The following is a 22,572-nucleotide window of genomic DNA, read 5'->3' on the forward strand; positions in this document are numbered from 1 at the left end:
GTAAAAATGTTTCAAAGCATTAAGTACTGATCATCCTCAATTTCAAAACCCAATATGTGCCCCAACTTCTTAGTATACTGTCCTGCAAAGAGAACACCTTTTCTACTATACATTGACCCAAGAACTTTCCAAGACTTTAATAGAGATAAATAATGTAAAACCAGTTGTATGTCTGTGAATACTGTATGATCAAAGAACATGGCTGTATATATGAAGATTAGAGATGCAATATTTTATCCCTTGACAGGAAATCAAGCCCTTTTAACTGAATAGCTATATTATTTCAATGGAATTAAGTAGAAGACTGTGTTGTAAAAGGTACACTGATATATTCTTTCCTTCTGTTCAGATTTGCATCCTACCGTTTTTTTAAAAAAGACACCACACAAACCAGTTATTCTTTTAGCCTTGTTGCTATCAAAACAACAAAAAACACAACTTAAATCATATAACTGAATAAATGAAACCAGTAAATACCATAGCAAGTAAACGTATTTCTGAAATTGAATTTTTAAAAATTAAATTAAAAATGGGATATTATTATGAGAAGCTTTAATTACATTTATAAAGCCATTATTTCCAAGTCAGAAAATGCTAAAAACTATGTAGTTACATTTTAACTTTCATTTTAACCCTTTTGGTCAAAATAGGAAGGTGTACCATCAAAACATAAAAATATAAAACTCTTCTAATGACAGAACTAGAAGTTATAAATAAGCAATATGTAACATGTAAGTGAAATAGTTTTTCAATGATGGCAGCCAATCTTTCAAAGAGCCAGAGGCTGGATGTGCAGGTATGATCCAGAATTTTCCTGGGAGGATTATGGGAATAGGAGGCAAAATACCGACAGTACCGACAGTTACCGACAGATGTGAGATGTTGGATTGACTGTTCCAGGAGAGGTCCTACTGTAGATATCATACTGCTGGTACCTTCGCCTCCAATTATTGTTAGCAAAGACTTCTACAACCTAAGCATGGAATAACCAGTTCCATCCTTGTTATTGTTTGACCTTTAATTAATGTAGAGCTGTTCTTGAAAACTATTCCAGGTTGTTTACATCTCTCTCACAATGCAGAGTTAGGGTTAGCAAAGGTGAAATTCCGAACTCAGACATAAAATCCTTCAAAAATAATTATGATTTGCTAGTCATCATCATCCTTATTATCATCATTATAAACAGTGAAGTAGTCCAAGTGCTGGAATTTAAGGACTTCATTGCCCCAACTGGTCCATCCAGGTTGCAAATTCCGGGCAAACAGCTCTAAACATTCTACATCTGGCTTGGTATATTCTTTCAAAATCTCTGGAAAGTGAAAAAAACAAAAGGGTGAGGATGGTAAGTGTTGGAAGTTGGAGAATAAACACAGGATAAATAGCTTTAAGGAGTTTCTTGTTAGCCAAATTTATTGTATATTGCCAGAAAAAAATATTTATTTATTTAGAAAATTTATATGACACAAATATGAAATACCCATCCTTGGAAAAATGACCAGTACTACCAAAACTTAGTTATTCTCATTTACAGACTATAGTACCATCATAAGAATCTAAAAGTTCACTTATGATGATTACTAATACAACTCTTGACTGACAGAGGTAAATATCTTTAACCATTTCTTCTCTCAAATTTTGAATTTAGGATTGAAAAACAGAAATGAGTAGAAAACAATCCATGTAGGGTATACTTTGGTTTCATTTATTGTAAACTTTCAGTAACTGCATTTTACATTTAAGAGATAATTATTCAGTTTCAGTATGACTTACTTCCAGTATAGCTTTCACTGGCTTCATATGGCATTTTGAAGAAACAGGCAAATCTAACTTTAAGCCAATTAAACTGTTGTGATTTCCTATTTGATAATCTCTTAAGAGTGTAATTTATTGAATATGCAGATTGTTAATTCCTTACAATACCTTCTTTTTTAAAGTTGAAGGTATCAGATAAATCAGTCATGTTCTGCTGTGCTTCACTACCAATTAATCCTTTATACAGCAATTCAAATATATAAAATCATATGCTGTTCTAAGTACATCTTAATGATGTTCTCACCATAACCAGATGGCAATTATGTTTAAACTTGTATTTGGGCATCAGTTTCACAAACTGTGACCCAAAATATTTCAATAATTTTCACAGATCACAGCTACAGTGGCCAGCATGTAATTTGGGATACCAATTCCAGGCTTTGTAAATCTGTACAGCCTTTAGGAGGCTGCAAAAAGTTAGGAATCACTACATCATTTTGCTGCCTTCTAAGGTCACCTTGATTTTTGCAACATAAGTGTGGTAGTTCCAAATTAATGGGACAAAGTCTTAGTTGCTAAAGCTCAATAAACAGTATATATCCTTATATTCATGTATTACTTAGGACTTTCATTTGATATGTAATTTTTCTTTTTATCACTGGATCTACACATCACATTTCTCCAAACTGATATTAGACTACACCTTCCATAATTATCAGCCACAATGGCCAATGACTAAGAGAACTAAGTGCTGGACACATTTGGGAAGGCTGTCCAACAGGTAAATAAATGGCAACCTGTTGAATTGCAGTATATAGTGGAAGTATTCAGAAAAAAAGATGGCAGTGTCCCCCTAGGGAGGGCTATCATAGATGAGCTGCAAAAATACAGAACAACACTAAATGGTAGAGAAGAGGTTGCAAAAATGAAATTTTCACTGAAAATGCCATTTATCCTGTGCTGAACATGTTTTAACCAGGAAAATTAGATTATTTAATAAAATGTAACATTTATATCATATTATTTTACTACTGAAATAAACTATTATTCTCTGAATACAGAAGAACAGGCCTATGAACTGAGATGATAGTCCTTCTAGTCCCTTGATGGCGAACCTGTGGCACGCATAGCCATATCAGTGGGCCCGCCAGCTCAGCTCTAGCGCGAATGTTCGTGCCGGCCAGCTGATTTTCGGACCTTCTGGGCTCACCAGAAGTAGGGAAACAAGCTGTTTCCTGCCTCTAGAGGGCCTGGGGTGGGTGGGTTAAGGCCCGTTTTTCTTTCTTACCTGGTTCCAGAACCTCTCTATGCAGAGAGGATCCTATGTTTTCGCGGAGGGTGAAAACAGCCTTTCCCACTCGCTTGGAGGCCCTGTGGAGGTCTGAAAGGGCCCATTTCCCAACTCCTGGTGGGACAGGAAGTGATGTTTTTTGCTGTCCCCAGCCTCCAGAGACTCCTAAAGAGGCTCTGGAGGCTGGGGACAGCAAAAAATGGCACTCCCTGTCCTACCAGGAGTTGGGAAATGGGCCCTTTCAGACCTCCACAGGGCCTCCAAGCGAGTGGGAAAGGCTGTTTTCGCCCTTCCCAGATGCATAGAGAAGATCTGGAGCCAGGTAAGAAAGAAAAATGGGCCTACCAGGCCATCACATGCCAGGAGCGGGGGGGAGGGTTGCGCACGCATGCGTGGGGGGGTGCATAAATTATGGGTTTGGGCACGCGCATGTGCGAACCTCCCCCACCCACCCGTCTCCTGGCATGCGATTGCAAAAATGTTAGCCATCACTGTTCTAGTCCATGGGCCATAATATTTGTCTCAGATTTGTTATCCCGACTGAAGTTAACACAATTTCAGGTCCCGATCTACTCAAATGCACCTAGAACCTATTGTTTTGTTCATACACACACTGAAAATCAAGAGAATATTATTACATGGGAAGCAGTCTGGTGTAATGGTTTAAGGTACTGGACTAAACACCAGATTATGAATTCCAGTTGCTCCTTAGGAGTGAAAACCAGCCAAGAGACTTTGGGGGCTCTCATTTTCTGAGTCCATCCCATTTTGAAGAATAGCATAGAAAAATTATGAGGCAGGATCATTATGTACTGTATACTGCTTTGTGTTGTACAAAATAAAGAAGATGTAAATCTAAACATTAATGTCATTTTACATATCCACTGATGTTTTTGTAATTGCAGCAGGTATATATAAAATAAATAACTAATTTCTAAAATAATAGCATAGCAGAAATAAATTGGTAGTGCAGAATACAATAATGGTATAAAATATGTAAGAAGGCTTTCACTGCTATTTTAAACCCACAGGGAAACAAATTTAAGAACCAATGTTTAAAATAACAGCATTAACTTTTATTCTTATTGTTTAGCCAAGTTCCTTTCAGAATCCATTTGTACTTGATGAGTAATTCATATAAAGTTTGCTTGCATAATTGTTTAAAGGACACTTTGATCATGGCAATATTTTGGCAGTGATCCTGCAGAAATTGACTTTTGTACATGCATAAGTATATGCAAATAATCCAGGAAAACCTCAAAATTACTGCTTCAAATTTTCAGGATGATGAATGATTCACACAGCTGTACTATGTAGCATGTATTGATACTAAAAAAGCCAATTTGTGCCAGTAAGTATTCTGAGATCTTACAATTTTTCATGGATATTCTTTTCTCTCATTTTATATTAAAATGAATTCTCAAGAAATAGAAAATTACCTTGATTTTTATACTGCATTAAATATTTTTTCAATCCTCATTTTTAGGTGGAAAACTTGCCAATGTAAATTCTTTACTTTTTATATAACAAAAGCTTTATATATTAAGGAACTCAGGTTCCAGAATAAGGATAGGTTCCAGGTTAAGGATGCAGGTTTTTAAAAGTTTAATAGTAAAATAAGTATCTATTCTAACCACAGCGATAAAACAGAACTTATATTGGTCTATTCTCTCTTGACCTTTATGAGTTTATGAGGTTACTCAATGAAAAGGTGGTTTGTGTCAATATCTGAATTAAAGTAGATAGCTTTTTATTCAGTCTATGCTCATCAGACTGAATCCCAAACTGAATCTTGTAACTGTGAGTGGATGGGAGAATTTGAGGGCTTATAAACTATAAAATAAGACAGAAATGAAATGCAGAAAATATAGCTAGTCTATGCCTGAAATTCATGCCACGCAGAGTTTGCACCATGAAGCATTTGATATAATTAATTCATTAGTTTTCAAAGTATCATAAAACAAAACAGTTTCAAAATATTTGAAACAATAATTAAGGAAAAGAAATTTCATGGTGTTTTTTTTTCTCGTAACCAATGGATAAAAATAAACAATCAAAATACTTGAACACAGCTATTAGGAATAGGCTGCTATGCTGTGCTATATTTTCTTTCTCCAGGAACTATTAGAAAATCAAACATAAACTTCTGTAATCTAAATTAAATTTTATTTGCCATATTTAATGATGTGAACATTAAACAAAGAAATGTTATTAAAAACTTCTAGTGTCACAATTTCATAGTTAAATTCAAATCACAAAACAAAATATAATTTTGATTGTTTATACAAAGTCCTTTTTGTCTGAACAAAAGATAGCAAGGAGGTTTTTATCAAAATAAAATACTGTGGTACATTAACATTGTTAATTGCACTGGTTTCTTTTTAAAATAAAACAGTGTGTGCAGATAATTGATATGTTTTCTTTCATTCCAACTTTTTTTTTATGTTCATGCTATAAACTTTGGAAAAAATTCCCTCTAGTGGCAATTCTAGTTAATAGTTTTTCACCACTGTAAAACATTTATTCTACTGACAAGACTTGAATATCTTCTCATACTCCGAAACCCTTAAATCTGCAGTTCAGCCATCTGCAGTTTTATGTTGTTCTGCATAATCATTCACTATTTTTTTTTTATTAATTTAGAAATTAGCCACATATGTGTGCAAAATGAAATATGAACCACCGGTATGTAAACAAAATAAAGTATTGTTTTATCTGAAGAAGCAATTAGCTAGCAAAGAACACACTCACAAACTTTTCTATATGGTTGTATTTAAAAACACACAGACACATACACAAGGAAGGTAGTCCTCACTTAGTAATCATTTATTCAGCATCCATTTGAAATTACAGTTGTGCTGAACAAAAGTCTTTACCAAAGTTATAGCAGTTCTTCCATGGTTACATGATCAAAATTAGACTGCTTGGCATCGCCATATTTATAACTACAAGAATGCTTCAACTCCCTCATCTATCTTTCTCTCTGCAACCCCACCCCCGCCCCATCTATATCCTTTTGCCTCCCTGCACTCCATGGCCCCTACACCTTAGCAGATCTTTGCCATTTTTCTGCTTCCACTGCTTACCAAGCCTGCCCGGACCAGCCCTTCATGATGCAACTGCTGGCAGTCAAGGCCTTTTCTTCCAGGTCGTGCATGGCAGTTTCCTCACAAGACCTGAAGAAGATGGTCTCATAGAGCCAGTAGTAACCTTGCAAAGGGCCAGGGCAGTCACGCATCATTAGCAGAAGGAGCAAGAAGATAGTGAAGATCAGCTGGGGCAGTAGAGCACATGGCAGGAGCCTCAGAGTGCAGAGTGGTAAGGCAACTGCAGTTGGGATTGGGGGCTGGGGCTTTGTGTAGATGCTAGGCCAGGCTGGGAAATCACAGGCAGCTGCGGCTTCAACCATTCTGCACTGCTGAGAGGGGCACACCAAGAAGCTCTTGAGATGCAGTGTGGAAAGTAGTCCAGAGCCCACAAGGCAGGGTGCAGCACAGCCAAAAGGGCAGAGTCAGGAAGGAATAAACATTTGGGTGAGTTGAAGAAAGGTAATCCCATACCTTGGAAGAATCGAGGTTTAGGTTTAGGCCTGGGGCTGGTGAGGGGCCACACCCTGAATTGCTTGAATTGGGGTGCGTCTTTGGCTATTTACTGGAATTTGGGTAAGACAGCAATGGGAAGTGCAGGATTGTTGTCATTAAGCAATGTGGTCAAATCTCATTGTGCTTTACAATCCCATTCCTTACTGGTGGAAATTCCAGTCCCAATTGCTAACTTGCCTTCCATTTCTTGCATTATGAAAATGCAATTATTTACACAAGAGCATTTTTGTTTATTATATGTAGATATTTTCAACCACTACAGATAAAAAACTTGATTTCAGGCACTAGAGACACAGATTCTATCATCTCTTAATTATTCACTTGACAGAAAGTAATGAGGAAAATCTGAATAATTTGCCTATTGCAGCAATAAATATTGCCTTCTGTCTTTAAACAGTACCATGCCCAATGAATATGGTAAGCTTCTGCTATAATTGAAGAAAATGAATCTGTGAAAAGCTCCAAAATAGATATGGTTACACAGCTATATTATTATTTTCCATGTGGATTGATTAAAGCAAGTTGCTTAATTTGTTCAACTAATTTTTTGAAAGTTAGGTCTTCAAACCTAGTGGGAGTGAGAAGCCTAAAACCTCAACTTTTGAATCAAATCTTGGCATGGCACTTCAAAGGAAGGAAAGTTTGCTGATTAGCAATGGGGGCTTGTGGAACAAGTGATTGTAGTATAGAGTTACTATGGTCAAGTATCAAGCAAATAAGAAAAGATCTCAATTCCCCTAACAAAAAGCAGTACTGAGCAAGTCCCAAAGATGCGTTTTCAAGAGGCAACTTAGTAAGAATCACCTGTGGGACAACCATGACATGGATGACTGAGAATCTCCGTAGACATACTGGGCAAGTCTTACTGTACTGTGTAGATTTATGGCTGCTGAATAGCCAGAATGGACATAATTGTTCATGCTTTCACAGTGTGGGTAAAGAGTAAATATTCCTGTTAAGTTGACCATTACATTTATACCCTGTTTCATGTAAGACAACTGATCAGTAAATATGGTATTATATGACTTAATCATGTTTGGGCTACATTTACCATATATTTTAAGAAACATCATCAGGATGACTCAATTAGTAGAATGAAAAGGATGGAACAAAAAGAAAATATTTTTTTCTGCCATTACTTTGTTTTTATTGTATTTATTTATTTATTGGTTCGATTTATATGCCACCCTTTTCCGGAGACTCAGGGCGGCTTACAATGCATTAAGCAACAGCCTTCATACTTTTGTATATACCTGCTTAGTAGGGCTTTTGCCCCCCCCCCCCCCCATTTTATATATATTACCGTGTTTTCCCGAAAATAAGACATGTCCAGATAATAAGCTCAATTGGGCTTTTCAGCGCATGCGATAATATACGCCAGCCCCACAAAATAAGCCACCCCAATTACTTACATGCATGCGCAGCCGGTCCCACCATTTCTTCTGGTTGCTTGCCATGCAACCAAAATGAGTTGAGGAGGCAAGGCCAGAAGGGGGGGAGGGGGGACATGCCCTCACCTCCCTGTTCTTCGCGCCAGCTGAGCGGCCCAACAAATCCCACCCCACCCCAATGGCAACAGCAGCTTGGCTGCTTTCATTCCCCGCCATCTCTTTATTGAGAGGGGTGGCAGGTGGGGCGGGGGAGAAGCAAGATGCATGGAGTAAGTCATGGCTCCCCTTGCCGTCTCTTCTCCCCCCCCACCATCACCAGGCATGGCAGGGTTCTTGCCCGTTGCTTAGCCACCCGCCCCCTTTAGGGATGCAATTTGGCAGGTGGGGTGGGCGAGAAGCAGGACGCAGGTCTTACCTTTCAAGCTCCATCGCTTTCCTCACCGTTGTGTCCAGGAAACACGCTGTAAGAGTGTGAGTTCTTTTCTTGTGAGTTCGAGAAGTTTGATTGAACTCGCGATAAGGTTTTCTTTTACAGCGTGTTTCCCTGGACACAACGGTGAGGAAAGTGATGGAGCTTGAAAGGTAAGACCTGCATCCCGCTTCTCGCCCACCCCACCTGCCACCTCTCTCGATAAAGAGACTGTGGGGAAGGGAAGCAGCTGTTGCAATTGGGGTGGGGTGGGACGTGTTGGGCCACTCAGCCAGCACGAAGAACAGGGAGGGGAGGCGACAGCAGCGACGGGACATCCAGTCCCATGCTCGCTGCCTCCTGCACCCTCAAAATAATAAGACCCCCCAATAATAGGGACAAGCCCTTATTTGGGGGAGGGGTGTCAAAAGAAAATAAGACCTTGTCTTATTTTCGGGAAAATACGGTATTTGTTTTATATATTTATATATTAGCATGTCTGGTTAAAATTAAACTGCCTCATAGGGAAACTGACATTCAAAGTTAAACTCCTTATGAAAATTCACAAGCTCTCTGTAATTCTCTACAAACATTCCATGTCATATTAATGATTGTCCAAAAACACCAATGTCAATGGGTAAGAACACTAAGCAATTAACTAGACAGACAAATTGAAAATATAAAATCTTACAAATATAAAAAATAATTCTGGAACTTACCTGAAAGAGGAGGCTTATGCGAATGAAGAGTACAAGGTACACTAACAATTATTTTCTGATCAGGAATTGCAGAAAACATTTCATCTTCTGAAAGCCTGTTTTATATATATATCAAACAAGGTAATATAAATGAAAACCTTAAGTGATTTATACAGACACGGTATCTGGGAAAGATTTGTACATTCATTGGTACTTCTCTTCCTAAACAAAATAATTAGAATGATTAAAAAAAACACCCAGAGGGCACTCTCATACTTGAAGCCATAATGAAGCTAATACATAATTGTTGAGAGTATTTCTTGTTCTGAAAGAAAAAGGGCAGCTTATGAAATTTCTTAAGTTTCTGTAAAACAAAAGTAAAACTACAGGAAGAAGACAAACAGAACACAACCAATACTTACTTTAAATATAAATATTGCCTGGCTTTATAAAAACAGATCTATGTGTAATTCCAGGGCACAAATGATCCACTTGGCAGTAGCAACCAATACTCTTTCTAGGGCTAACCCAAGATGGCATATATAAGACTTAACTGCAGCTTTACCCTAAGTAGAGGAAGGAAGCATAGAAGACACCTAGCTTACAGAATGTCAACCACCTTGTTCTTTTTTTGCTGCAAAAGGATTAGCACTAATTTACCCACACTTATATCTCAGCTGTCAATTCTCAACTCTTCAAAAGACAAAACTCTGACTGACAGTAAAGGTGTGATTTGTAGTTATAGATATCAGCATCTTTTCCTTTCCTCACCTACCCTATGCTAACAAGAAAACTGAATGGATCTTCAGAAACAGGCGGCATTATCTCTTCAAAGAAAGAAGCAGCAATCTACTAGTTCTGTTCATAACCTGGATGGATTTCAATCCCTATAATTGGTTGATTATTATGGGAACAGAAGCCTAATACATCAAGAGGTACCCACTTGATGAACACCACTCTTTAAGTGAGAGAATTTCAAACTTTTTCAGGTCATGAAATCTGTGGGTTAAAAACAAATCAAAACCAGAGCCCTGGATCAAAAGGCAAAGTTCTTGCAACAGAAAATTGATTGTGTTCGAGGGAACTTTTTTCTTTGTCCTTAGTCTCCCATGAACTCCCATAACCTTCTTGTGGAACTTTCCCGCAAATGCCTCTACAATTATATTCTATCCCCCCATTTAGTAATAATTGGATATTCACTGAAAGCACTTTAAAACATTTCTTGAAAAAAAAGTTTTGCAACATCATGGGAAAGAGGCAAGTAACCAGAGATCTAATTGCAACTCGCTTACAGCAGGCATGCCTTAGTCTTGTATTAAGAAACCGCACTCATCCCTTTAAACTTGATTGTAAACTCAACTAAGCATTTCTAACTCAATGCTACACAATAATACTGCATATAAATAATATAACAAAATCAGTGTCCATACCTTAGTGGTACATCTGTATTTCCCTGGACTCTACCCAGTACAAGAATTTCATATGGCTTTTTGTGAAGAGAATCTAATGGAATCACAAATTCTCCAGACTTTGTAATCTGAAACAGAGAAATTTGAACAAATGTAGCAAGCGTAAGCAAACAGTGCAAGCTATTTTATGTGTGTTTTACACAAATTTGTTTTTAATACAGAAAACAGTGGCTGTTTTCTATATTAGTTGAGCACTATATTCATATATAATTACTTCTGACATGACTACAAATAAAAGATACAAATCAATGCATACATTTCTCCAGCTCAGGATTCAAGAGCTGCCCAAATCTGGTCAAACAAAACCAATTCCAGTGTTTTATGTATCACTCACTGAGGCTAAATGCTAAAAATTAAATTGCTAAAATTTAGCATTGTGTTATAAATTAAGTTGATTTAATTGAGCTAATTGTGTCAGCATTATTAAGAACAAAATAACTGTTAAAGTTGAGGAATATTGAGATTCACATATATAAGTGAAGCTACTGAATAGGGGATTGCTGTATATGTAGAAGGAAAATTGGAACACTGAACGCTACTATAATCACTGATCAGGGCAATTTATGTTTGAAGGGCTGCAATCTGATCACCATAGGAAAACAGCATCCTTCTCTTTCCTTTCCACTTATAACTTTTCTAGTGAAATCAACAATATGCCGATAACAGCTCCTCCAGTTTAAAAAATCTATTCCTTAATGTTAGAATCATAGACACTTGGCTGACAGAAATTGAACCAATTTCTTCAATTTGCTTTGCTCACTAGGCTACTCTATATTGTACACCAGACTAAGACTGGAAAGCAGGAAGGAGAAAGTACATTGGCTGCAGAGATTTCATCTCACTATCCCAATGCTTCTTCCTCTGTCTGCTAATTCTGAGCATAGCTTTTTGTATTTGAGTGGCTGGAACAGTAGAAAGAACAGGCCTTTGTGAAACAGCTTAGATTTTGTTTTGTACCTTGGAAACAACTTCACCAAATCAAATATGTAAGCCAATTAATCTCAACCAAGAATTTTGAGTGGCTTCAAAATGCATACAGTCTACAAAACTACTACAGGACTACTATCTTCTCAGCTTCCAAGCTAGGTATTTTCATGACTGCCCATAATTGTTTTCAGTGTTCAGATGCTCATCAAAGCCACATGTTTTGCATACTACTGAAGCATTCATAAAGCCATTCAGCCTGAAGACCTTTTGCCATAACCAGAAGGTAGTGCTAGGGACAATGGTCTCTTGTCTAGATTATTGGTCTATGGTGTCTCATAGGGTTCAATCCTTTCCCTATGGTATCTACACAAAACTGCTGTGGAAGGTCATTTGGAATTTTTAAATGAGTATCATCAGCTTCTTACCATACTACACCAAGGGAGCAATTGATATACTTGAACGTTATTTAAAATGTTCAAGTGTATTTAATAATGGGCCAGATGAGAAGTAACAAGCTGAAATTACTTCAGACAAGATAGCAGTACTGTTAGTAAATAGATTTGGAAATTGAAATTCAGCTTGTTGTGGGTAGAGGTACATTCCCTCTGAAAGCTTAAGAACTCCTTGATCTTCATCTATAATTGGATTTGCAAGTTTCACCTTTGTGTATTTAGGTCTAGCCCACCATATGCAGCCTGACATTTGGCTATCGACTGTGCTCTGCCTGAAGCTACCCTTGGAAAGTGTCCAGACATTGTGGCTGGTGAAAAATGTGGCAGCTAAGCTGCCAACCAAAGCAAAATACAGGGAATGTATGAATCTATACATTCTGCACTGCTTGCTACGGAAATAGTTTACCAATCAATCCCAGTCTACTGGGGTTCACTATCTATAAAATATCATCTTCCTTTTAGACCTTATCCATCTGTTAACACTGGTAGAAGAGGCACTTTTTAAGAGGCAACCACTATCAGAAACTCATTGTATTGATACATGAGAAGGGACATCTTTTATCTCCAACTATATGGAATACACTCCCTCAGAAGGTGCCTTTGTTTTGTGAGTTTATTATTAATGTTTACTTTTCATATAGTTGTTCTTGAGTGATCACCAAAGCAGAAAGATGGATTAAGGAGTTACATAAACAAACAAACAAACAAACAAACCTATTCTCTCTAAAATTTCTAGTAGAAAAACTAAAAAACAGTTTAAGTGTTGCTCTGGTATTGATCACACATTTCTAGGCTGACAATGTATTCATTTATTTTTTAATTCTAATCTGTAATAAAAACAGAAATATGATATGTAAGCCTGATATTCAGAACTGAGGTGTTCAGAACTTGACTATCTCAAACTGTCACTTATAAATTAAGAAAAATAAATTTAAAAATAAGATAAAATGCATTTAAAATGTACCACTAAAATTAATACTGGAATTACTATCTATAAATATTAAATAGCAGGTAATAATCCAGCAAACTTACTTTTACCCAGAACCATTCAACAATACCATGTATAGACCAATGAGGATAAAGCTCATTCTTTACAAATTGTAAATGCTTCTGTCTGTTGGTCACCCATGTGACCACGAGGCAATTTGGAGCTGCCAATGCTGGGACAGGAATTTCTTTGATTTGCCAGTGAGACAAGAAACCATACCTAAGTGTGAATACATTGAGAGAATTTAGAGCTCATCCAAAGCAAGAAAGGATGTTTGAAATTGTCTGACACTTTTTACAAACTTTGTCTAATTTAACAACTTCTATTCTAGATTAAATTTGAGTCAAGAGTGACATCCAGTGGTGAAAAGCTTTCCCTTTACATTTGGATCTACTGAATGCAGCAATCTAATTACAATCCGTTTTCACTTCTCAAAGCAAATATATATTGGAGGAAAAAAAAACTTCTGAAGCAAAATGAGCTTTTAATTAAATATTTTGCCACATTTCTGAATATTAGATTAATAGTTGGAGTGCAATAACTGCAATTTATCCCATGTATGTGGTATTTTGGAAGCAGCATCTTGTTCAAGTATGAAATTCATTACTGAAGAATGTCTATCAGCCACCAGGCTACAGAATTTTAAAGTGGGATTATGAAAATTGTGGACGTTGTGATGGTTGTAAATATGAGGATTGGTTGCAAAGCTATTTTTCATACCACCATAACTGAACAACTACTAAAGGAGATAGTCAGTAAGCAAAGATAATCTGTATTTCTTTAAATAGATGTTTGAATGATATTGTATTGCCCCAATTTTAATAAATTATATATCTCGTTTATTTTTCAATTTACTTTTTATTTTTTCCCACTATTTTTAATATGCAAATTTAAAAGATATTAAAAGACAGAACAATTTACTAATTTTCCCCCTCTTTTTTAAAAGATTTTTAATTTTTAAATATCTTTTAGTATTTTATACATTCAATTTTAAATTGGTTTTAAAAGTTTGGGGTTTTAAATTTGTCGGGGCCAAAATTATTTAATTTGATTTTATTCTACTTTTAAATTTTGTATGTATGTGTTTTATTGTTTGGCTGTGCACCGCCCTGAGTCCTTCGGGAGTAGGGCGGTATAGAAATCAAATAAAATAAAATAAATAAAATAAATAAAAGTGCAACATTTATCAAGTATACTTCAGAAAGAAAATTCTGTGTACATTCAGCTTTAAAAGTAAACCAAATTCTCAGCTTTCTGAGAAAGATGAATGCAATTTGCTTATTTCGCATTTCAGATAAAGCCATTTTTCCTTCTTACAATCAACCCTTTAAAGACTGTTTATATAATATTTCTAAAACATCCTTATGCAGATAGTCGTCACTTAGAAACCACAATTAGGATTGGCAAGTTGGTCAGTAAATGCCATGATCACAAAGTGGAAAATCCGTGATCATGATCACTCTAAACCATGGGTGTCAAACTTTATTTCACTGAGGCCACATCAGGGTTGTGTTTGACTTGGAGGGCCGGGATGGACGTGGCCAGCCTGACGTCACTAATGCCAGGGGTGCCTGTGGTGGCCCAAGTGCTCTACCACGAAAACGGACGCCTGGATACAGTTTTTGGCCACGAAGGCCTATAGAACTTTGCCAGTGAAAACGGAGCTCATGGAGCTGCACACAGTCTCCGCGGAGGGCTGCAGCAGGTCATCATGGCCAAAAATGGAGCCTGGAACGGCCACATGCGGCCCTCCTCAGCTCCATTTTCTCTGGCAGAGCCACCGTGGGCCGGTCCTTTGCTGTTTCCAGGGCAGCCCTGCCAGCCAGATCTAAGCACCCCATGGGCCAGATGTGGCCCACGGACCTTGAATTTGACACCCCTGCTCAAAACTGACTCAGCTAGCTGTGTCCATCTACACTTGTAGTGGATTATAAGATTTCTGATAGATAGAAAGCAACAGATGAAGCTAGGTAAAATCACATCAAATACCCGTTCAATTAGCACAGGCAACCCCCAGGGCTGTCTGCTCTCTCCATTACTCTTTTCTATCTATACCAATGACTGCACCTCTAAGTTAAAGTACTGAAGTTTGCAGATGATACAACAGTCATTGATCCCATTTGAGACAGTGATGAGTCTGCATATAGATGGGAGGTTGAATAACTGGCCCTGTGGTGCAGCCAGAACAATCTGGAGCTGAACACACTTAAAACTGTAGAGATGAAAGTAGATTTTAGGAGCAGCCCTCCTATTCTACCACCTCTTACTATTTTAGACAACATAGTATCAACAATAGAGACCTGGGTTCTACGGTATAATCTCCCAGGACTTGAAATGGACACTTAACACTAAAGCCATCATTAAAATGGCACGACAGCATTCCTACATCAACTCAGAAAGTCCAGACTGCCCAAGCAGCTGCTGATACAGTTCTACAGAGGAATTATGGAATCTGTCATTTGTACTTCTGTAACTGTTTTTTTTTGTTGTTGTTTTTTTTTTAATTTGATTTATATGCTGCCCTTCTCCGAAGACTCAGGGCGGCTTACAGTGCGTTAAGCAATAGCCTTCATACTTTTGTATATTTATACAAAGTCAGCTTATTGCCCCCAAAAACTGGGTCCTCATTTCACCTACCTTAGAAAGGATGGAAGGCTAAGTCAACCTTGAGCCTGGCAAGATTCGATCTTACTTTAATTGCAGACAGCTGATGTTAAATTACAGAGCTCTGTCTGTTGAGCTATCCAGGCTCCAGGTTTTGTACAGCAACCAAACAGGACTGGTACAGAAAGAGGGCTGAGAAAATATCTATAGACCCCTCACATCCTGGACATAAACTGTTTCAACTCTTTCCCTCAGGAAGCCACTATAGAGCATTGAATGCCAAAACAACCAGACACAGAGAGTTTTTTCCCTTATGCCATCATGCTGCTCAACACCTAATTACCACAGCACTGTCTTATGCCAAAGGTTATTTACCCATACAGTATGGCTATATTATTATTATCCTTCTCATCTTTTCTACTACCTTCTCTTATTGGTATCATTATTGTTTACTTTGTTGTTTGTATGTACACGGAGAGCTTATGCACCAGAGACAAATTCCTTGTGTGTACAATCACACTTGGCCAATAGTGTTTGTTCTGTTCCATTCCATTCCAATATTCTTTTCTATTCTTTTCTATATTATCTATTCTATTCTGTTCTACTCTGCTCTATTCGATTTACAATCTTACTCCATTTCAGTTGTTGTTAAGTGTTCAGTTGTTAAGTGAAACATCCTGTGACAGCAATTTATGATTTTACTTCCATCTTCTCTATTAACTTTGCTTGTTGCAAGTCAGTTGCAAAGTACTCAAATGGTGATCATGTGACCAGAGGACGTTGTGATGGTTGTAAATATGAGGATTGGTTGCAAAGCTATTTTTCATACCACCATAACTGAACAACTACTAAAGGAGATAGTCAGTAAGCAAAGATAATCTGTATTTCTTTAAATAGATGTTTGAATGATATTGTATTGCCCCAATTTTAATAAATTATATATCTCGTTTATTTTTCAATTTACTTTTTATTTTTTCCCACTATTTTTAATATGCAAATTTAAAAGATATTAAAAGACAGAACAATTTACTAATTTTTAAATTTCTATTCATGTTGTTTATAACCTGCACGTTTCTAGTCAACCAGCCAGAATTATATTAGAAATACTCTTAATACATTTATGAAAACAAGAATAATCACAAATTATAGCAATCTATTAACTGATTAATTTTACAACTTAATAAAATAATTTCATTTGATAAATGCTAACCATTATATCCTCTTACATTTGAGAATCTCAATCACAAAAAGCTTGTTAGGATGCCATTTTTTATATCAAGCATACAAGCATACAGCAAATTTTATTCAGATACCCTTTTGCAAATTACTTCCTTTTATTGCACCACTAAAACAGTAACTTGCCAGATGGCATGGTATTAAAAGCTATTTACTTAATTTAAATAAAAATATACATTTATGGGAATCATACCTATTGCTTCTTTTGACAGACTTGTTCTCCCATGGTGGGTCTATAACAATTATGTCATACTTCTTTTTATCTGGAAAAAAGAAATGTTTTCAATTATTGCAGGAACAATTATTTGAAATTATAAAAATATTTCCCATATTATAAGACCCTAATACTTACATCTTTCAAAGGAATTGAAAGTATGATCTTTCCCTGCATTTTAAAACAAAAATCTGCCCTTTTAAGTTTATATCGACTACACTGCTTTATGTGTAAAGCTGAATTTAACATATAGCTCAATTTCATACAAGCAATTATAACGGCTTCACATGTACCATAAAATCTTTCTGGTCTATCCAGGCAGATTTGTTTCAGAACCAAATCAAGATAAATTATAGCTAAAGAATGGATCATGAACAAGTTTGGTTATTCACTATACACAAAGATAAACATAATATTTTGCTTATATCAAGGCAAAATACACCTGCTCAAATCGAATTGTTCAAATGGATAGTCAGGTCTTTCAATTCTTCCTTTTACTAAAATATACATAGAACTGCTATGGCAAAATATACATAGAACTGCTATGGCAAAATATTTAGGGATTGCTGAACAAGTGAGAAATTTTACTAAGGTATGTACTGGTACTTACAATTCAAAAGTGGCTGCATACACGAAAAATCTGATAAAAGAAATGCACTTCTGGGGGGAAATAAGTAGTTCTGTCCCATTAGTGTTAACATCTTTGCATTGTTTGTATTATTTTCAGTAACACAGGTTAATTGAACTTGTTCTGGGTCAGAGGTTTCCTTGTCTATTACACATTTTTGCTCTCTTTCATTCATAGGAACGAAACATTTGGCCATCTCGCAAAGCTCAGCCAAACTGCAATTACTGGGTCCTTTGTCAGATGCCTTGACATAAAACTGGTCTATAGAATTAGGCTGAAGGACACCACTTCTGCGTGCCTCCTGGAGTAAACATCTGGTCCCATCCAAAATTATGCCACTGATCTGTGTACAGCAATAAAAAATAAAGAGAAATTGCTTGAAACATGTTGGTTTGTCAACCACAATTTACTAAAAAGTTCTATGAATTAATGACTGCACAATGTAAGCATGAAGCAGTTATAAAATGTTTTCAGATTTGTTCATCTTAACATTATTTCTTGGTGTTTGAATGGAGAATGTTATGAATCCTTCACATGGACATTTTTGCAAACAGAAGCATTACAATAGAGATAGGACAATTATACATGTTATTGTATTAGCAACCTTCTAACCTTGAGGCCTACGGATTCATTTTACTAATTTACAATTTGAAAATGAAACTAAATTTAAACTAAAATTTAAAAATATTCACGGTATTTAGGAATGCACAAAATGAAGAAATAAAGCCAATTAACAACTACCACCATCAAAAGGCCTAACTTACACATACAAGACTATGTTTCTTTGTAGAACAAGCTGAACTGCATGCATACATCACGCATTTAACTATGGCTTAGCCACACTGTTGAATAAATAAGAGATTCACCCATCATGTTATGTAATAAATTCATGGTTTATAAATAAGATTAGCAAAACAACACCCAAAATTATGCTAAGTACCTTATGGCCTAGGACTGTGATGACGAACCTGTGGCACGCATAGCCATATCGGTGGGCACACAAACTCAGCTCCAGCCAGCTGATTTTCAGGCCTTCTGGGCCCACCAGAAGTAGGGAAACAGGCTGTTTCCTGCCTCCGGAGGGTCTCGGTGGGGGAGAGGACCATTTTTCTCTCTCCCCAGGCTCCAGAGTCTTTCTAGGAGTCTGGGGAGGGTGAAAACGGCCTCCCCCCTAGAGGCTCTCCAGAGGGGGGGAGGCCGTTTGCCAACTTCCGATGGGACTGGAAGGCCCATTTTTTCCTCTCCAGAAAAAGCTCCAGAGCTTTTCTAGGAGTCTGGGGTGAGCAAAAACAGCATTCCCCACCCCCTGGAGGCCCTCCGGAGGCCGAAAACAGCCCGTTTGCCAACAGCAATGACTGAATGAGGCTATCAAGACATTAAAAGTCAATGATGGGAAATAATCTTAGTCACAAGTAAACAGACTATGTTTGTACTACCATTCACAAAAGAAGCTAAAATTAAAACACCTTTCAAAAAAAATTCACTGTGATTTTAGTTATGGTTTGCACTAAGCAAGAATGGGTTCATACAATCATTAAGTTATGATTGAAACCAGTTTGGTGTAGTGGTTAAGTTGCCAGTCTAGAAATCAGAAGACTGTGAGTTCTAATCCTGCCTTGGGCATGAAACCTGGCTGGGTAACTTTGGATCAGTCACTCTTTCTTAGCCCAACTCATCCTAGGTGGCTCAGTAGCTAAGATGCTGAGCTAGTCAATCAGAAAGGTTGGCGGTTTGAATCCCTTGTATAAATCTCCTGCGTGAGCAGGGGGTTGGACTAGATGACCTCCAAGGTCCCTTCCAACTATTACTGTTACCTCACAGAATTGTTGTTGTGGGGAAAATAGTTGGAAGGAGTATTAGGTATGTTTGCTGCCTTGAGTTACTTATAAAGAAAGGTGGGATAAAATCTGATAAATAAATAAATTAACAACCACATTCTGCCTAAACATGAAGTGTGAATTTAACTTTTATTTGAACATATACTCTTTTAACACTGAACGTTTCATAAGAATGTGAAGCATTTCATAAGCATGTGTCACAAAAACAAATGGTACGGTCCCATTATTAGTCTTCAACCTTACCTTTAAATGATACTCTAAGATATCACTTTCACCATGATTAAGTTCACTGCTTCTTTTCCGTTTCTAAAGTTGAAAATGAGCAGATTAGCAATACTACCATTAGCAATACTACCATTTCAAGTGTTACCTACATTAATTATTCTGTATATGAGGAAAAGATGTACTTTGTGATGAACTTGCATCCCTTAAACTTCACAAAGACAACTCAATGTGTATGTTAGTAAATAGCAGAATCTCATAGATGCACAATTTGCAACCTAATTGGTGGGACACATATTGGTGGCAATGGTTTTCAGCATCTCACAATTCACCTACCATAAGTTGTAATGCAAGAGAAGTCTAGCTGCATCCTGGCTACAAAAAAAGAAGGCAGCGTGAAGACCTTGGCAGGTACATTAGTAGCGTGCAGTGTGATGTGCGATGTGGGTAGTAGCAATAGGTAAAGGATTGTCCAAAAAGACAGAGATGGATGTATGATAGGCAACAACTGAAGAGGAGTGATTACAAAGGTGGAATGACTTGGAATCCAAGCCATTCCAAGCAGGAATGGCTTGGATTGGAGCAGATCCTCATCTAAAAGCTGGTAGGATTCAGTTTAACAACAAGAAGAGGAACTGCCAGGATTCCTGTTACTAAGCAATGCAGTCATGATATCACATTTTATGATTGCATCAGTTAGCAGTGGAAATTTAAATCCCAATTACCATTATTAACCAAGAACTACATGTAGCACTGATTATTACAATATCCTTCTCCAAGATGCATTACAAATATTACAATAAGAGCCTTGGTGGCACAGCTGGCTAAGTGCTGTTAAAGTAGCACCAGCTGCCTGCAATTATGGCAAGTTCAAATCTCACCAGGCTCAAGGTTGACTTAGCCTTCCATCCTTTCGAGGTAGGTAAAATGAGGACCCAGATTGTGGGGGCAATAAGCTGACTTTGTATAAAAAAGAACACCGCTTTGGGGGGAGGGGGCAAAAGCCTTACTAAGCAGGTATATACAAAAGTATGAAGGCTCTTGCTTAACGCATTGTAAGCCGCCCTGAGTCTCTGGAGAAGGGCAGCATATAAATCGAACAAATAAATAAATAAATAAATAAATAAATAAATAAATAAATAAATAAACAAATAAGTAAGTAAGTAAATAAATAAATAAATAAATAAATAAATCCAGATGAGCCCACACACAATTCTCATAATCCAAACCCAGTGCTGGCTGGAAATAATGGAAATTGGGATACTAGGGAAAGTGGTATTATCCAGCTAGTGTTTCATACCCTGATCACTTCCAGAAATGCCAGTGCTACATTTTCATGGAAATTACAGCAGTGATACAGTATATCCAGGGAGCACCAGATATAGGTGACCCAGAATAAATGAACAATAGAAATTGTCTTCATATTTATATTTTTGGGAAGAAAAAACTACAGTTTTTTGCAGTACCCTTTTCATTCTAAACTATTGACTATAGGAAAAATATAGAATTTTCAGATGGGAAAGTGTCCCTCACTTTTATTATCAGATGTGTCATTGTATATGACACAGAGACCACAACAGACAAAGAAAGTCAAGCCATGTGGCTTTCTGAAAGAGAAAATGCCACATAAGGAACCAGCTTTAAACAATTCCTTCTAAGATTACAACTCGGAATGGCAAATACATATAATAGCATGAGTGTAAGACACATGTTACTACTGTTACTCAGCGAATTACTAGTATGGTCTTTTACAGCAGGACCATTTTTTATTTATAAATTCATAATAAAACTTTACTAGCACATGCTAAAATTAGTTGTACTTGATTTCATTTTCCAGAGGTTTATGAAATGAAATGCTGAAAGCAAGTAAAATTATACAGTGCTTATTACCAATAAACTACACAGCACCATTGGATTGCAAGTAATAATCTATAACTATTTTTATAATAAACCAGTGATTTCATTTTATATTACTTACAGCATGAAAATGTATGTAAATATGTAAGAAATGTATCTTTATACACTACCTTTTTAGCCTTAACTGTAATAATAGGTTTCTTGTCCTTGTCATTTTTCTGCTGTTTAGATATACTAGTTTCTAGACCATGCTTTTCCGTCTGGAAGCTTGCAGGAATATGGGGTTTAAGTACATTAAAAAATTGTTCTAGAAATAAGTATGTCCTCTTTACTTTCTGATTACATTTTTCTCCCGAGTTTCTAAATTCGGGATTTGTTTTTTTTGTACATGATTTTATAGGAATCAAACTTATACCGGAGGAAGCAGGAATAGCTGTATTGTCAGAACTATCCTTAGCTGACTGCTCAAGAGAGTGGCAAAAATAGTATCCAGATTTATTTATGAAAGAGAGGTGATCTAGCATCCAGCCAGATGGCAGATAACATACAATTGACATTGTCTGCTTTGGCTTAATTCTTCCAAATGAATTAAAAACTGTATTCCTTGGAAGGGGGAGGGGGGAACCAGAGAAATAAATCTTTAGAGAAGTGTTGCATAAACCATTAGTTTACCCACTGTCAAATATTTTAATTCAATTCTGTGAAACTAGGACTTTCTATGAGCACAGCATCTCTCCTCTGTTGAAGAGACTGATCATTTTCAAGCATCCATGTGAATCTGGAAAAAAGATGCCACTGCTTTAAGAAATTAACAGTTCATTAAAATTAAGACTGTTTCTTAAAGCCAATGAGAAGATACTTTCCTGTGTTCAGTATTCAATATTTTGCATAAGAAAAAAAAAGAAAAATAGCAATAATGATATGCGGAAAATAGATACTTGGAGATACTGTGAAAAATTATTAATATACGAAATCCTATACTGTGTCATAGACC

General features: G+C 36.8%; 1 protein-coding gene across 1 annotated transcript; it reads right to left on the minus strand.

The window, feature by feature from the left end:
* Positions 1 to 589: 589 nt before the first annotated feature.
* METTL4 (methyltransferase 4, N6-adenosine) lies at positions 590 to 22,323 on the minus strand. The gene is made up of 8 exons (XM_070942358.1): positions 21,749 to 22,323; positions 19,743 to 19,805; positions 17,644 to 18,004; positions 17,013 to 17,082; positions 13,024 to 13,198; positions 10,574 to 10,680; positions 9,165 to 9,259; positions 590 to 1,309 (listed from the first exon to the last, which is right to left on the minus strand). Exons 1-8 carry the CDS (start codon positions 22,133 to 22,135, stop codon positions 1,149 to 1,151), a joined length of 1,419 nt encoding a protein of 472 aa, XP_070798459.1. The 5' UTR covers positions 22,136 to 22,323; the 3' UTR covers positions 590 to 1,148.
* Positions 22,324 to 22,572: the final 249 nt, after the last annotated feature.

The sequence above is a fragment of the Pituophis catenifer genome, unplaced genomic scaffold (genome assembly GCF_029215685.1).
Source record: "Pituophis catenifer annectens isolate HBS135680 unplaced genomic scaffold, rPitCat1.0.hap2 SCAF_3, whole genome shotgun sequence".
NCBI lineage: Eukaryota > Metazoa > Chordata > Lepidosauria > Squamata > Colubridae > Pituophis > Pituophis catenifer.

Bases quoted from the DNA above. Each gene is read 5' to 3' on its own strand.
- METTL4 (XM_070942358.1), bottom strand. From the start codon at position 22,135: ATGTCAATTGTATGTTATCTGCCATCTGGCTGGATGCTAGATCACCTC. The intron at 18,005-19,742 runs GTAAGGTTGAAG...TGCTGTACACAG, and splicing joins TCTTAGAGTATCATTTAAAG to ATCAGTGGCATAATTTTGGA. The intron at 13,199-17,012 runs GTATGATTCCCA...ATTCACACTTAG, and splicing joins TCTGTCAAAAGAAGCAATAG to GTATGGTTTCTTGTCTCACT.